The 17,742-nt window shown below is 35.6% G+C and overlaps 1 protein-coding gene across 1 annotated transcript in view; it reads right to left on the bottom strand.

The window, feature by feature from the left end:
• Positions 1 to 17,742, bottom strand: part of TTC27 (tetratricopeptide repeat domain 27) — a 124,357-nt gene that overhangs the window by 94,414 nt on the left and 12,201 nt on the right. Inside the window, exons 5-8 of the mRNA XM_018085372.2 lie at positions 16,750 to 16,890; positions 13,860 to 13,962; positions 8,564 to 8,728; positions 4,379 to 4,515 (exon numbers count right to left, since the gene is read on the bottom strand). Coding sequence (XP_017940861.2) covers positions 4,379 to 4,515; positions 8,564 to 8,728; positions 13,860 to 13,962; positions 16,750 to 16,890 — 546 coding nt within the window. The remainder of the gene's footprint in view (positions 1 to 4,378; positions 4,516 to 8,563; positions 8,729 to 13,859; positions 13,963 to 16,749; positions 16,891 to 17,742) is intronic.

Here is a 17,742-nt window from a genome sequence, read left to right on the forward strand (position 1 = left end):
GATTTTTTCTTTTTAAAAGGAGTTTGATACTAAAAAAACATAGTCTGAAAAATCTTCCCCAAGCCAGCACCTCCAGCTACTTTATTCTGGCAAAGGCAAGAAGGGGTATTCTGAAAACGTTTGCTCCTGCACAAGTACTTATGAATTTCCATAAAACTTCCTCTGGAACACACCTTTTATTTAAAGAGTATTTAATTTAACTTTTACAAAAAAATATGCTACCTGAAGTTCATTGTCTGTCACTTAACTTGAAGGAGAAAGTAATAAAATCTATGGCTGAAAAGTGTAAATTACTATGTTCATAGGATTTGTGTTTGCTTTGAAACAACAAAAGATTCCTTTGGCTGCAAGCAAAGAGGAGGTAGCTGTAATACTATTTCTCTTTCCCTTGAAAAACAAAAAATACCAAAAAAAAAAACCCACCAACAAAACAATTGGTCCTGAAATCAATTATCATACTACTGGGTAGTTTTTAGAATCTATTAAAAACAGATAATGGATTTATATTAACAGTCTTCCAAATTTCCTATTAATTTCCCTTCAATGTCCTAGTAGTAGCTGCTTCTCATTTATATCTTCCATTGGCAAGCTCAAAATGAATGTCCACGGAAGAACAAAGAACAAACAGGAATGCTTTGAAGTGGGTTATCTGCATTCATCACCAGTATTTTATCACTATATAAAGGAAACTAAACTGTGATTTGACAGAGAACGTGAAGAAAATAAGCTTATTTTATTTAAGGGGTAAAGAAGATATTAGCACTCTCGCATATTGATTACCATAATTTTCTTCTCTTCCTACATTAGCATATATAAGGATTATCTACCACTTCCAGACGAAAACTGTTTTAGAACTAGTATAATGATACCACTTCATTAGGTGTAACATAAGTTACAATGTAATTTACACGGCAATCAGTTAAAAATTTCCACCTTCACATCTACATAATGTTTAAAATCTAACCAGTACAAACAGCACTAATTGCTTTAGCTTCACCAGAATATCAACTCCCTGAATTCTACTGCAATTGTATGCCAGAGTTTTCAACATGATTTCCATTCCTAGATTTAAAAACGTTCCTAATTCCCCCAAAACATAAAAACAGTTCTGAATTTTTTAAAACTAATCAAACTATTTTAACATGCCGCTTCTTATTAAGAGTCCTTATGCATCACCTCAAGTCTGAGGCTTTCCTTTCGGAGAAACCGACCTGGGAGCAAAGTTTTGGATTCGCAATCTCAAATACTTATTTTCAAATGCAAATAATTTTCCTTGCAGTGTCATCTGAAATAACATAATTGCTAAGCACCAGAGGGAAGCACAAAGCCTTTGACCTGAAATCAGCCCAGCTACCAGTCCAACAATTGGACACATTATTTTGTTTGTATTTTAATGGAATTAAATTACTCGCCACTTAATAGCAAAATAACTTTTTTGGTCTTCCTACGAACAAGAGTAGGGGAAGAACTTTAGGACCACAGAAGTAAGCACTGCAAAACAGGAGTTGAAAATTAGGTGTGACCAGTCTCAAGTTGGCCTTTTTCCAAACTGTCAGAGTTATAATTCTCTTAGGAATTTTTCCACTCATCCAGGACAAATCCTATCTTGAGACAAGTAGAGTATTTTCCTTTATCTGCAAACGGCAGATGTAAAATAAGAACACTGGAGAGATTTGGAAGAAAATTTCCCTATTACAATTTTGCAGCACAATCACAGGCTTTTTAGCTTTCCATATGTATACGTTAATTCTCTGGAGGTTCTCAGCACCTGAGAAGACTTGGCTTCTATGCATTTGCCGTGAACAGTCTTTTAAAAGTATACCACAAGCATCCTCCCTAAAGTTAAGAAGGGATGCCAGGATGATTGTCCCAGTTAGAACAGCTGGGACCAGTTCATCACTGGATGGGTGTAACCCAAAACTGTGTATTCTATAGCCTTCCATGCCATTTCCCAGAAATTGTTATCAATAGACTATTTACACCACCTGCCCAGAGCAGTCTGACTCCTCAGGCTATAAGCTGGGTGTTAAGAGGCCTGCGAGATAGGAGGGTGCCCCCTGTCCTCACACCCACTGTGGAACTCCCTGCCCTGAGGGAAGTACTGGGCATTCCTGCCTGAACTGGAGAATATATAATCTTGGAGTCTTGGAACCTTTTTTTAACCACTCATGGGATCCAGAGGAAGACTGCAACCACCACTTCTCAACCAGACTGCAGACCACCACTCTTGACCAGACTGCAACAGCACTCTCACCAACAGGTTTTCCCCTCTCCTTTTCCTTTGGACTCAGGGGGCCCAAAGAACACCACTCTTTTCATGCCCCAGGGTGCTGGGTTATACATTTGGGTTTTGTGGGTTAAAACCAATTGTTTGTCTGTATAATTGTACTTATTGTATTATTTTATTAAATTGTTATTCTGACTTATAATCTCTTTTTTGAGTTGGGTTCATTTCCCCTGCTGGTTTACCTTTAAACCAGTGATCTTGGCCGGTTTTGGTAGAAGGAAAATAGCATTACCTCCAATTTTAGCTAAAAGAACTTCAAGATACAGTCAAGGCCGACGAATTTGAGATCAGACTTGGCAAAAGAAATGTTAGGATTCACCACTAAAGTTAATTACACTACATTGACAAACTACATTAATAAGTTGTGCTTTGATACTTTAATTGGTAATTCAGCGCACACACGAAGAACCTACTTACGCAAAACTGGTCCAATACCTGTGACAAAACATTCACAAGTTAATAAAATGTCTGAACTTGAAATACCTCAGGTTTTCCTCAAATCAGCACACAGTTCCAATACAAGATTTTCTAGAATTTGGTACAGTCAAGATGCAGAAATAAAAGGCTGTAATTTTTCTTCCCCCAGAAATAGGCTGTGGGAACAAAAAGCCCAACTTTTTTTAATGGGGAGCCTGACTAACCTATGACAGAATTATATGCCACAGCACTCAGACTTGCACAAAACTCAACTCCCTCCCTGCAGCCAAAACCTCTCAACTCGTTTCCAGCACCATGTTTTTACTTTTCCAAAAGAGTGGATATCCTTACTTTCTCTAGCATTATTTTCAAGCTACATTCAGTAAAATTTTAATAGATAACATAGCATAACTAATTTATAAAGGTTCCAAATACCCCAGTTTTCTTTCTCAAACCCTCTGCTGAACTTACTTCAGAAACTCTGCATCTGTTCACTAAAAGGACATAGTACTTGATTAGCAAAATATTTAATTCCTGGTTATATCTACAGCCTAAAACAGTGTTGTCACTTTTATTGAAATGATGTAATTATTTTATTCCAAATTAATTTAATTAATTTAATTAATTTATTCCCTATTAGAAGTAGACTACAAAGGCAAATTCTTCAGAGAAAGTGGCAACTGGAAAAAAACAGTCATAAAATACCCCAGTTAGGGATTCTGAGAACAATGCATCCTGTCATTGAGTTCTAGGTAAGTTGTACCTAAAGTCAATAATTGAGTCAGTCATTCACCAAGTAGCCTCCCCTGAGCTCTCACTATCCTATAATGGGTTGCTATACATAGTTCTGTCATAAGCGTAAGTTGTTACATTTGTGTAATCAATCTCTTTTCATTAAATCAAAGGCAACACTAAGGACATACTAATGGACAAACGAAAAAAAATCTAGGATAGTCTCCTAAGATATTTATGTACTCAATTTAGGAGTATTGTCAATTTTTTTGCTTAAGAGCCCTGCTTGACCCAGAAGTCTATCAAGGCACTTTTTTTAATAAAGTCTTTCCAATTTGAAGTATAAACTTTGGACCATAATGCCTCAGTTTATCTCTGGCTTCTTTAAAGAGGTGAAATAACTTTAAATGTCCTTACGAAGGAAAACTGCCATCCTAAAACAATTCAGTGGTTCTTGAGCAATTTATAATTGAAATCATCATACATACCCTTAAGATAAGTAGGACCAAGTCACGTAATTCACGCCATAGGAATAACTAGACCAATTTCCTATCTCTGCACTGTAACTGAATACATCTGTCAGCCCATAGGGATCTGTGCATTTCTGTGATGCCTTGCAGGCTATTTTGAAAATCTGCCTCTCACCTGTTTTCCCAGTTCCATCATTCTTAGTCACTAAAAATTAATTCATAAACTGTAGAGGACCATATTTTCAAACATGCTTTTAGTTGAGTAGCCACATCTGTCTTGCAGATGTTCATGTGTTGTTTTACCCCATGTCCTTTAATATTAGGCAAATTACTGCCCAACAGCTTTTCCACAAACTTTCAGAAATCCCAAGTAAGTTTCTCCTAAACATGACACTCTTTTTTCACTTGAAGACACCCAAGAAAAGCTTCAGAACATTTTAAGAAATTAAAGCAATTCTTCTCAGATACATACTATTGTTAAGTTTTCTAGAGGTGTTGGAGTAGGACTTAGTTCACTGTGAGGAAGGATGAATTCATCTGTTCTTTGGACATCCAAAATAAGCTGTGCAACGTATTTCTCTTGAAACCGTGTTCTCTTCCCCAAAGCACCTACAGAAAATATGTTTACATTAATGAACACTAAAAACCAGTAATCTGATAACATACGAGAAAGTTGCTAACAAAAAAAACCCCAAACAAAAGAGAGAAATACACTGAGAATTAACCTATGAAATTTAGCAGTGGTTTAACTCTGCTTGACCTCTTTCAGTGAACTATGTGTTCTCACTGCTAGCTAAGACATACAAAGAAATACGTTACAAACATACAAACACAGCTATATAGGTCTTGCAAAGCTGCTTTTTAGTTAAATTCCTCGTAACCTAGCATATTGAAAGCTCACAGTCATCAGGTTTCATCAGTTCCCTGCTTATTCCCAAGCAGTAAACCAAAAACAATTTTTCCATTTGATTGTTAAAAGTTAATGACTACATGGACACATTTAGGCAAATGACAATCCCATCATATCTTTCAGGCCACCATTTGAAATATTTCAAATCTTCATTTGAAGACTTAGCTCTTTGAAGAAGGATCACAAACATGACATTACCATAATATGGCAGAGAAGATACTATGAAAGTAATATTAGGGAATGGAACAGTGAACCAATGAAGGTTGTATAATGAATTAATCAATATTGAGAATGCACAATGTAAATTCTTGTATGTTATTTCTTTAGTTCTTTACTAGACTCTATGACAATTTTTATTAGTTTTTAGGGAAGCACTTGATATTTATAGTAAACTGTAAAGGAAAACATGTCTGTTCTTCCTCTGTTAGCAACTTGTTTGTGAAATGCAATCCGAGAAATTAAACAATAAGTTCAGGACAGTAACTTAAAATAACAGAATTTTAACCAGAGCCAAAATGGAGCTAAAAATTACTCTCTAAAATTTGGAGGTTTGCTTGTATATTATTACTGTGATAAAATGCTCAGAGAGTGCGAACTGTGAAAGTCAAATAACAGAAATGGAGGAATGATGCTAATCCACTGCTGCTTTTGCAGAACTAATTTAGATCAAGTAAAGTTCTTATTTTGATTATAATTTTGAAAAACTTTCAGTATATAAAATCTATGAGGTGAAGATGACTGACTGCTCATGTGACAATGTCCTGAAGATGAGGCCATCATCTGTAAGAATCACCTGGTAGAGGCACTGAAATAGCAATCACCCACTTTTCTTACTGAAAGTGAAAACAGACTATCTTTACTAGACTATCTTTACCCAGAAATTAAACCGATTTCTCCTTTTCTGCCAATTACCACTTTTACTGGGAAAGCCCTGTATTAAGAGTTTATGAAGAAATGAAAAAGGTTCTAAAAATATCTAAAATATCTTAAAATCTGCAGAGAAGAGACACACAGAGAGAAATACTGGGTAATGATTCATACTAATTTACCACAGTAGCACTCAATATTCAATTTTAATATTGCTTGAAAATCACTATGCTGTAATTAATTTCCTATTATGTCTTACTGCCTAAACAGCCAAATAAAACACTTGCGAAGTTATTCTGGTTACCAATAAAATTGCTTGCTACCACCTAGAAATTTTGATTTGTTTATGCTCTGATACGCACACATCTTCCACCCCGTTTTTTTAAGCTAAGAACTCCTTGCTATTACAGGGACAAAGCACTATTTTTACTATTTTCGTACCATGTGTTTAAGCTGAGGAAAAAATTGGATTCATTTATACCACCAAATATGGCAGTGTTGAAGGGCAGGTTGGATAAGGCCTTGAGCAACCTCGTATAGTGGGAGGTGTCCCTGCCCATGGCAGCAGGGTTGGGACTAGATGATGTTCAAGGTCCCTTCCAGTTATGAATACTCAATGATTCTATGATATATTCTCACAAAACAGAAGGACTCTACACAGAAACTTTACTTTCTGTTCCATATTAAAAGTTCCCAGAGATGTATTACTGGTCATGAAAACAATAAGCAGACAGTATGCAGATCTCAGAGTTTAGCATTATTAATCCTCCAGATCTGTTATCATAAATTTATTTAGATTACTACCCTTCAATTCATTAAATTTATATGCAAGAAGGATCACAGCATTCTCTTATACTGGAAATGGTTTTATGGAGTTATTGATGGTTGTGACTCATTGTGAGGGATATAAGGATGCTTTTTAATAAATGATGAATACAGCACATATTTGCATTACTGGGACTTAAAAAAAAGTACACAAACCAAGTATGATTTATTCACATATTTCTAAAATAACTTTGGAAAATACTGTTCCTGAAATCTCTGCTTAAGTACAATATGTTTCCATGCTGTAATAAAATATTCAACTAGTAAGGATTACAGCCATTAATGCATATAAACCTCTTAAAATCCTTTCCTAAAAAGGAAATTTCTTCCAAAAGCCTTAAAAATGTCTTTGCTAGAGATTGAATTTTTACATTAAAGCAAAGTCTTTTCAGATGATGTAACATTCCTCCCATTTAGCCCAAACATGCATGTCAAATGAATTTGTCTAGAATGCCAACAATTCCCACATGCTCAGTTCAATTCATTTGCCTTCAGGTTAGAAATCCCTCATAACTATTCTAATAGATTTATGAAGATAAACCACAGACCATTTAGGAGCTTCACAACATTTTTCCAAGATACTGTATCACCACAATCTTTCTCTAGGACTAGCATAACCTCTTGGTAAAGTAATCAAAAATATAAATAATTCCACTGCATCCAATCTTTTTTTTTTTCTCCTTCAAGAGTTTTTTTCTAAATTAGATTTAAGGAAATTATTAATCCAAAATCTAAACATGTCCTTTAAAGGAAAAAAACCCCAACATGTAAGCTGAGGAATAGCAGTGAATAGCCCCCTGTCTCTTTGATCTCACTTGTTCTCAGTTCATTACATTTTTATAGCTTGAGTATCATCATAGGTACTGTTGTTTTTAATAAAAAACAAGAAAATGTTTGGTTAATTTTAAAAAAACCTATTTTTTAATACCAAGTTGGTATTGCCAGTTGATTCCGTGCCATACATGGAACATATGACACGCACAGCTCATTTTGTGCGCAGGAAAAAAGGGTAGAATTAACTGAAATGTATAGAATTCCTTCAGATATATGTAAATTACTCCCATGTTTTAAGTAGATATCACTGAATATAATCAATTCATAGTTATGCCAAAACATTATGCCAGAAGATTTTCACTATGGATCTTTCAAAATAAACCACAAAATTCGTTTGGCTTTGTGTTTCCCTGGGAGTTTTTTGTTTGTTTCTCTGTGTGTTTGGGGTTTGTTTGGGTTTTTTTGTTGTTGGCTCAGTTTTTTAATTAAAATATTAGAACTGACTCAGGGTATAAGCAGGGTTAGCTGCATCTCCAACCTAGACATGATGGAACAACTAGCCTTGTGACATACAGTGATGTAATGGGTAAGGAAGCTGCAAGTTTCAGTTCCTTAGTGCTTTCCACTAATAAGTCTATAGAAAAAACTATATAAAGATTTTTTGCATTTCTACTCAGGCACAACTATAGTTCTCACACAGAAAAGGTGCATATTTTACATATTTTCATTACCTAGCAGGACCAACTAGACCAAAGAATCCCGTATCTATACATGTAATTTCAAGTGAAGTTGCAAGAGTAGCAATCTGATATGCCCAACTCCAAAGAATAGGTTCTGAAAACATGATTATGAAGTCTCCATAGTAATTGAATGCTTGTGATTTCTGTTCATTGGAAATCTGATTTCTTTGATTATTTCCTGCAATAACAACAGTCCTGGAAGACTTCTCCAAACAAAGAGAACAAAAAATATTCATCATGACACCAACAGAGACAACTAGACTTAGAATTTGACATGGAACACTAGAAGGAAGGATCATGATAACTCAACTGCTCAGACACCCATTTAGGGATGATATTGTAACTAGATGTCATATTTCTCTTCCAAGCAATGCTAATTCTTAGAATACAAATAAGACCTTCCTGATAAACATCATGCTTTTTCAAAATGCAGTTACTTTTTCACTTGGATATGTAAAAAATCCAACAACAAGCCATAGGTTAGTTTGGCCCAACCAACCATCCTCATAGTAACCATCCAGACTGTACAAGCAAAACTTACCTGTGAGGTTAATCTGCAGTTTTGTTATGTCTTTAGCCATATTGAAACATTGTTTAGCTTTTTTATACTCATAGTAAAACAAAAATGTATAGGCACACTCAAGATGGAACTGAACTGCCAAGTGCCAGCTTTCACCACTTGTGAACAAAGCTTCTGCTTCTGTCACTGCAAGTTAAGAAAAAGAAGAGATCAGGATGCAGTCTAGAAGAATGATATTTTAAAAATACATTTAAAATATCATGAGAGAAAGTCTGTTGATTTTTACATCTTCACACATTTAAAAATTCACTGACAGTGTGTAAAAGATATGTATGGTTTAAAGCATTTTTCAAGTTTTATCATCTAAGGATTACTACCAGAACAACGAAAAGTTCAGTCTTTGCTTATATTTTACAGCAAAGCTAAATTGTAAATACCACTTCTGCAGAAAATAAGCAACTATAATTGTATTGGACCTGCTAAAGAACATAGGAACTCAGAATACAAAATACTGAGGTAATACCCACCTCCTTAAGCAGTAGGCTTCAAATGTGAAAGTTTGAACAGAAGACTGAGCATTGAAAGGGGACTTAGGACTCTACACATTTTCTGTTTGGTTGTTTTTGTTTGTGTGTGGAGGTTTTTTTTGGTTTTTTTTTAATAATTACTGATTTACTGAGTGTTAAAGTTCATGTTTTCCATCTGAATGGGAGAAAATACCTTTGTAAACTGATGTGAAGTCTTTAGGAAAGATGACATTTTTTCATCCAGAATAAAAGCACTTCTATTTCTAGTCTATTTAAGTTCTATCAAAATATAGTAAGTGACAAGGGAATATTCCCACGTAGTACAACACAGACCATTAAGTTGAAAAAAATTCATGTCAATTATTCTCATATGGAAGTGGGTTTTTTGATTTGTGCTTTATTTCCGTATTTTGTGAAAATATTTAGATAAGAATTCCATAAAAGCTAACAGCATCACAGTACTTAAAAAGACTGGTATCCAATTCTAACATTGATGCTGTGTTACTTAATGGATGCTTAATTTTTCAAACAAGCTTTATTAATGCTAGCAAAATGTCTTACAATATGAAAAAATAATTTTATCAAGGATTTTTTAAACATTTGTTTCTGACTTTTGAATTTAGAGATTGACAGTCAGCTCTAGACTGAAGAGATTGTATTGTTTAAACCCCTAGACTTTTTAGTACTTGTTCATCCTCAAAATCTTTCAATTAATATAAAAAGCCATTAAGTCTGAACACAGTTTTTACACAGCTTTTTAAATTCAGCAAATAAGAGTTGGCATGGATAAATCCTGACTAGTAACAACTTTCTCAAAGACTGGATTTAAAGATTCCATTTAAAGAACACAAATTAGTAATTTAAAAATATTACTCCAATGGTTTTCAACTAAAGCAAGATAAGGAATGCAGCAGGTTACAACTTAATCCTTAGAAAACCCACAAGAGATTACAACTATTTTAAAACAAAGTATGTGCAATTTTATCACTTTTACCACAAAGCCTGTTTCAAACACATTATCTCAATACTGAAGAAGTTAGTCGAAAGTTAACCTCACATTTAAGTAACGTGTACTCTTCATTAGAAAGCAATCTGAGATTTTAATGCTTTTGTCCATATTTATCATTAAATATATATATTTTTTAGAAAGATAAAAACGCCCACAGGTCTATAAAATATCCACCTGTCTAACGAATCTTTGGGTTTTGTACAAAAAGAGTGAAAAAAAAAAATCAGTAAATAACTTGGGTTATCTGCCATTTTTACATGCTTTTCACACTCTATGCATATACAATGACACTGATGGTTTCCCAAAGGACAAAAATCCTATTTACATGAGGAAAAAAAGAAAGAGGAGTTTTCAATGAGGTATTATTAGAAGCACACGAAGATGCACTGAGGGTTTTAAACAAATGCAAACACATTTGCACTGACTCTTCAGCATGGTTTGAGCCATGAAGTCCTGAAGGGCTGTTGTCAGTGCAAGAAAACCTACAAGATAGTCAATGTGTACATGCAGGTACATGTGGAAACATAAAAATGCAACTTTCAAATTGAATTATGTTGATTTTATTTCAAAGAAAAAAGTCAGGTTATAGTCTATAATCATACAGTACTATTTGATTTTCCATAGCTAACCAGTTCCAGTGATATAAATACAAAATTACTTGTGCTAAAGCCATATACAAGTGCTACAATGAACTCAAGTGATACATTGGGAAGTAGTCTTACCGCTAGTTATTTAGGTACAATTTACTTACGATGCTTGATAAGTTTAGGCATTTGAGACTTCAAGGACCTTGGGGAAAAGCTTCACATCATGACTAGTATTGAGGTAGCAGCACAGAAGCACTCATGTCCCAAACTTAAGACATCCTTCTGGCACCCCATACCGTGTGTGGCATGTGGCCAAATGGATGGGAAACTGCGCTGAGTCCCATTGGGTTTGCATAACAGCTGCTTCAGAACAGCAGGGAATCATTACATTTGTCTTCTCTTCAGGTGATGATATTGACCTCACCCTTGGGAAAAATGTATTTTAAATAGGAAAGATAATTTCTCCTAAATTTGAAGGTCTTTTTCTCTAGCAATTAAGACAAAGTTTTCTTGAGAAGCCAATGCAGAACAAGCAAGTGGGTTATTCATGGCCTAATCAAAGACTGTTTAGAAGGTTTATTAAGTATTTTTTCTATGGAATATGAAGGTACTTGTTTGAAACACCAGATGGCTTCAATTAGAAAATAAACTGTCAGAGGCAGCAGGCAGCAAAAATTGCCCAAAAGAAACTCCCTACAGATTTAGGTGTATTTTACAACATTTTCTCTGAAAACCATATCCAAGAATCTCAAAACAGGTCACTGTTAGTGGACATCTTGGTAGTTATCTAATATTTGTGCACATGCAGCAGCATCCTCTACAAGGATCAGGGCTGTACAAACTATGGTATCTCTACCCAGTATCATCTAGACTGTGAATTTTAATTAATTCTTTGATTACTCCTCTTTCAGTTTTGTTCCAATTATTTAGGTATTTCAAAGAAGAAATAACAGTCACAGAAGTGTGTTACAGATTTCTCTGTTAGACTTTTCATCCACTTAACAGAACCCAAAAGTGTTTTCACGTGCTCTGCATTCTCCAAAGTTAACACAGTAAAACTGTTCTGTCAAACAAGAATTGGGGTACTGGAATAGAACTGCAAAACCACTGGTATCTAAGTATCTTTGATGCGGGACACCTACAGAACACATACTCGGCACAACAAAGTACCTAGAAATGAGCAGAAAGCTATTGACACTTTTTAAGCTCTTTAAAAAAATATTATAAACTTATCTCCTTAGTTTTCTTTATCTGAATAAAGCACACCAGCACCACTTACTGAATAATATAAAATGTACAGAAATTTTTTGGTATTTGGAGTATATCCATTCTAGAAGTACTATACGACCTAACACATAAATATTTAAGCCTTACCACATTAAAACTAAGCAACAACAATTTTGTATCAAGAAGCTTAGCTTTTACCATCAAACTAAATAAAATAACAAAATTTTAAAGTGACAGGCTAAGAAGACTTTTACTTCAACTGCAACAAAAACCTTCCAATCCTTTTAACATCTAGTCAAAGCATTAGGTCAGTTGTTTCTTCACTGTAGAAGACCCAATAAAATCCTCTGCTCAATTTCACTACTCTACTAACATCCTTGTTGCTTATTTGGAAATTCTTCAAGGACCAAAACCCACTTCATATTTCACATATAATTCGCATGGCCTGAATCTACATATAGTTCAGATCAAAAAAGCTCTATTAAGATGTGGTAAGAGAGGGGAGAGTTAAGACATCAGCCTCCTTTTTCAAAGTAAAACATACATGATAACTCATCTCTAAATGCAATGGAAAACTTCTTAAATTTAACCGGTTGCAAATTTCAGGTTTGCGAATCAAAAGACAAATTTTTATTTAACTACCTGTGAGGGACAAACGTACATAAAAATTTGTCTCTTTTTTCCATTTTTACCAGTTGCTGTAGCATCCCTCTGGATGGCACCCCTTCTCTCCAGCAAGTCAACCATACCACATAGCTTGGTGTTGCTGGCAAACTTGCTGAGGGTGTCCCTGATCCCACTGTCCCTGTCGCTGACAGAGATGTTAAGCAGCCCCAGTCCCAATATTGACCTGAGGACTCATGACTGGTCTCCAGTTGGAAATTGAGGCCTTGACCCCAGCTCTGAGTGTGACCATCCAGTCAATTCCTAATCCACCAAGCTGTCCACCCATCAAATCCACACCTCTTCAGTTTAGAGACAAGGCTGTTGTGCACAACAATTCAAATGCTTGGCACAAGTCCAGGCAGGTGATGTCAGTTGTTCTTCCCTCATCCACTACCACCGTAACCCCATCCCAGAAGGCCACCAAACTTGTCAGGCATGATTTGCTCTTAGTGAAGAAGCGACATTGGTTGTCACCAATCACCTCCTTATTTTCCATGTGTCTTAGTTTAGTTTCCAGGAGGATCTGCTCTGTGATCCTGCCTGGCACAGAGATGAGACTGACCAGTCTGTAGTTCCCTGGACTTCCTTATTTCCTTTTTTAAAACTGAGAGTTATATTTCCCTTTTCCAATCAGTGGGAACTTCACCAGACTGTCACAACTTCTCAAATATGATGGATAGTGGCTTCTATCCACTTACATCCACAGGTCCTGAGAGAAGTGGTGGAGAATCTTGTCAGGTCCCTTGGACTTGTGTATCTTAACATATATATACACTGCATAATTCAATATATATCAATACACAATCAATATTATATATATATATATATATGACACAATTAAGTTTTAGTGTTGTCTATTTTCTCTACATATAATTCAGGAAGGTAACAAATCTCAAAACTTAAGTGGGTGTAGAGAAAATAGAAAAAAGGAAGTTTATCACCACCGTGAAGATATGAAAGAACAGTTCCTTTCTAAACTCCAAGAAGCTCAATTAAATAAGAAATGAAACCTGTACAGAATGGCTTTAAGTGACCTTGTGATAAGTTGATGGTGCTAAACACAGAGGAAGAAAACCTTTGTCTACAATTGCATAGTCTTATTTTCATCTTAGAGGCTGAAAAATAGTATGGGCCATAAAAATCCATGTCAATTTAAATCAATCCTATTCCCTCTCTACTCATTGCAGTGATATGTGTCTGATAAGCATCAGGTTGTGAGAGTTAGGCCTACAAACTCCCCTCACCTGTGATATCTTAAAAGTGATGCTGCAAGCCAACAAACGAACTAATTAGAAATATACCTTGTTTTATACAGGTCTGGGCAAGAGTAAATAGCTCAGGTGATCTCTCCTCTAACAACTGCTGGTGAATATTCACACATCTTAGAGTCCACCAAGATAAGGTCTGAAAGAAAAAACAGATATTTCAAGTCAAAAACTAGTATAGATCGTTAAAAAAAAAAAAAAGGAAAAAGTGGCTTTAAGATACAGATTTTGCAGTCTATTCAAGTCTAGTTTCTAAAAAATATGAAACTGTCCAAAATAGCTTTTTTATATAAAAAACGAGCACTGACATAGCATAAAGATGAACTTATGCAGGCAGCTCTACAGTACTGCCAGAGTTTGATGGGTTTTCCCCTCTGTTAATTTCTCTAACTGCTTTTTGAACCCTGCAAATCTTTAGTACCACCACCTGGTAAGAAACACTGTGAACAGCAGATAAAAGAAATACTTGTGTGCAGTTATTTTGGAGCAGCCACTTGCTACTTTGATTTCATACCTCCTAATTCCTGCAACAGAAGATGACCAAAATAAAACTAAACCCCAAAACCCAGCTGTTTCTCACTTATCTTCTTTTGTGTCACATAGATGCATTTTAATAGACAGCCATGATCTCACTCTTCAGCAATCTTTCTGGCCTGAAGAATCCTAAACTATTTAGTTACTGTTTGTAGGTAAACCATTCAGTATTTCTGATCATCCAGTTTCCCCTCTGTGTTCTGTTTAACATTTTTTTATTTCTTCAGGTGGGGGCATAAAGGAGACCAAGAAAGTCAGAATAGGACCAGAATTGCTCATGAGAACACCTTACAATCACAGCCAAAAGTACTAATGTTTTTATGTGGAACTTCAGAAGGGCAAATACCTTACTGAACTAAGTAATCATTCTATAGCAGGCAGAGCTGAATCACAACTCAGGAAATACCTGATTTTAGAAAGCTATGTAGACAAAGCATAAGTTCCCCAGAGCCTCTTATCCCTCTCTCTAGTTGCAACAGGTGAAAAGGCATAGAAAAGTTAATTTTAATATTCTAGTCTCGAAACTATATTTACGATTATAATATGTGAAGGTAGAGCACACTTCTACAAAGGCTTTAATGATTACTATTTATTCTGCTGTTGTTAGCACACCCATCATTTTCTACGAAACAGATGTTTGATTGCTTTAGAGGCACCCATCTTCTGAACTTTTTATACAGGTATGCTTATATCAGACCAACCAAAGGGCTGTACAGTATTCAAGCACAAACATCTAAACCAGTTACATGTAGCTAACTTTAATGTCACTAGAAAGGAACAATCAAAAAGAATAATAGCATCTATTTCAGAAAGCAATGAAAGATGACTTTTGATATCAAGCTGGACAGAGTAAAAGCACACGGAGAGACTTTGTGAAAAAGGTCAAATCTCAACATTTCATCACGTGTTTAGAAACCTAAAGGCAATTTAAGTTAGAAGATTCATATTACTTGAGTTTAGCTTTATATAATGAAGTATTAATTTTCCCACAAAACTGAGTATCCAGCTTAATGATACAATTTCCTGAGGCTTTATACTTAGCACTCAGGAATGCTAGAATCAGTGAGAATATATTTATAAAGTTTCAGATAAGCCAGCTGACCTCTGTACAATGTTCTATCAGCAATGTTTTTTGGTAGCCAAGTTGAGAATTTTCAGATTATTTTTAAGCATTTAATCTTCCATCTACAATAGCATTTTAAAATAACACAGGGCTTTATTAATGCTTTGGATAACATATTTTATCCTGGTTTCAATTTATTAACACTAATATTAAAGGAAAAAAACTATTAAGAGGCTACCTTTGAATCAACCTTTGAAATGAAGAATGGCAAGCTTTACTTGCTACAGTGACCTGTTGATGAAAGTAGTTTTTATCAGTTGTTGCCTTTGAACTACTATCCAAACTTGATGTAGCCACAAGTAATTGAACCTCAACTGTATAGAATAAAGCCCCCCATTATGTCATTCTTAGCAGAGGCAGCAAGGGAATTCTCTATACCAGGTACATTTTCTGTTTCCCTGACTGACCCATTTGCTGAAATTCAACAGCACTCATCTGTGAATAACAGGGAAAACGATGGAAGAACTTGGCTTCCAGAAATGCAGTACAGCCAACATCTCCCACACAGTTTAATTCATCACTCATACAAAGACCCAGCTGGGAATGGATGTTGTCAGCCGAGCATAAAGAGGGACCATTTGGCATTTTGATCTCTAGCCAAATTCTGTTCAAATGGAATTCAACAAATAGAAGTTGTTGCTGTTAAAAGTCCCTCAGTTCCATAGAATCCTGCTACCAATCAGCCTGCTGCTGAATTAAAAAGGAGGCAGAGACAAAAGCCCTCTCAGAGGCACTTCATCATATCTTCCTGTTTTTAATGTGCATGCACAACAGAGGTTTAAGGTAGCCTTTGCATGGATGCCTGCAGAAGAGGTAGAGGACAATGACAAACAAAAGAGAGGACCTCTTTTCCATAGAGAACTCATGACTTAAAATTCATAAGGTAATGACTCATAGTACCCCAAAGCTTGTTAAAAAGGACGGAGTATACGCAGGCTGCGCTATAGGGCATTCGCCTCCTGTCAAATAAGATCGCAAAGTACGTGTCTTAAGAAAGTTGCTTTCTATTAAATTCTCTAATTTTTCCAGCTAATGAAGGTACCTTTCTTCTCTTTTGGGGAAGACAGTGACTAAATAGTTTATCATTAAGAAAAAGATACTTGTGATTAATTGCAATCACTTTGTCCAAACCGTTTCTTAGACGAAAAACCTCAGAGTTACAGGCAAAGGAATGGAAGTTATACTGACTCAATGAGGTATGAAGAAAAGAATGAGAGAACTAATTAATGAGGAGCAAGTAGCCATAGTCATTAGTCACATATTTCTTACCTGGAGAGATGCAAGTTTGTGTCTTAAATTCACAAGGATTATCCTGGCTATAAGCAGCAAAATGGGATGAGAAGTCAAGGTATAGACTGATTCACCATCTAGAACCAGCATCTTCAGAATAGTTGCATGCAGCACTTTGGGCTGAAAGAAGAGGAAAAAAAATAGGACAAGTTTGAGGAAACTTAAGTTTATAAACAAATAATGTAATATAGAATTAGGAAAAATAACTATTCACATATTTAAGGAAAAAGTCTGCTCAAAACATTTTAAAAAACCCTCATTGTCTCTTGGAGTCTCAATCTTTTACCAAGTCCTGGTGAATTCTGTGTTGTTTCTTGCTGTCCTAGTACACCACATCAACATGATCTGAAAGATACTGACTTCCTCCCACCTGAAATGCATATGTCGTTTGCCAACTATCCCCAAACACATTCCAGTAATATAATCCTTCCCACGATCAAAGGAGAAAAGCTTCCAGTAAATCCACGCCATTCAATTTGCAACCACAGAAATAAAATAATTTTATAATTAAATTAATCCTACAGCACTCAAATACACTAGATATTCCTGCAGTGATGTCAATATGTGTTATCGTCTTCTTTCCCCAGACAGAGCTTCCTGTTAGAGTGGCATCAGAGCAGCAATATTACAGCAGTTCTTCTCTTTGTCCAACAAATAAAAACCTTTCCCTGCTTGCAATGTGTTCCTGTATGACGTACTCTACAGTAATTCTTTTACTTAATGGGCTTGAGGTAGCTCTCCAGGGAGTCTGTCTCTCAGTGGTGATTGTCATCTGACAGTCACCTATTCTTCTCTCCCTTTTAATGCAATCAAAGCATTCGAGCAGTTTATCTTCAGGTTCAGGGAGATGTCCGTTCATCAGTTTATTCCTGGTTCTCATATGGCAGGTTTCCCTGGCAAACTAAAAAAGTAGTGTTTTTGTTTTCAGGTGGTATGAAAGGTGCAGGAAAAGGGAATGGAAGGGAAAGAGCA

This window comes from Manacus vitellinus, unplaced genomic scaffold (assembly GCF_001715985.3).
Source record: "Manacus vitellinus isolate BGI_N305 unplaced genomic scaffold, ASM171598v3 scaffold_8_pilon, whole genome shotgun sequence".
Taxonomy (NCBI): domain Eukaryota; kingdom Metazoa; phylum Chordata; class Aves; order Passeriformes; family Pipridae; genus Manacus; species Manacus vitellinus.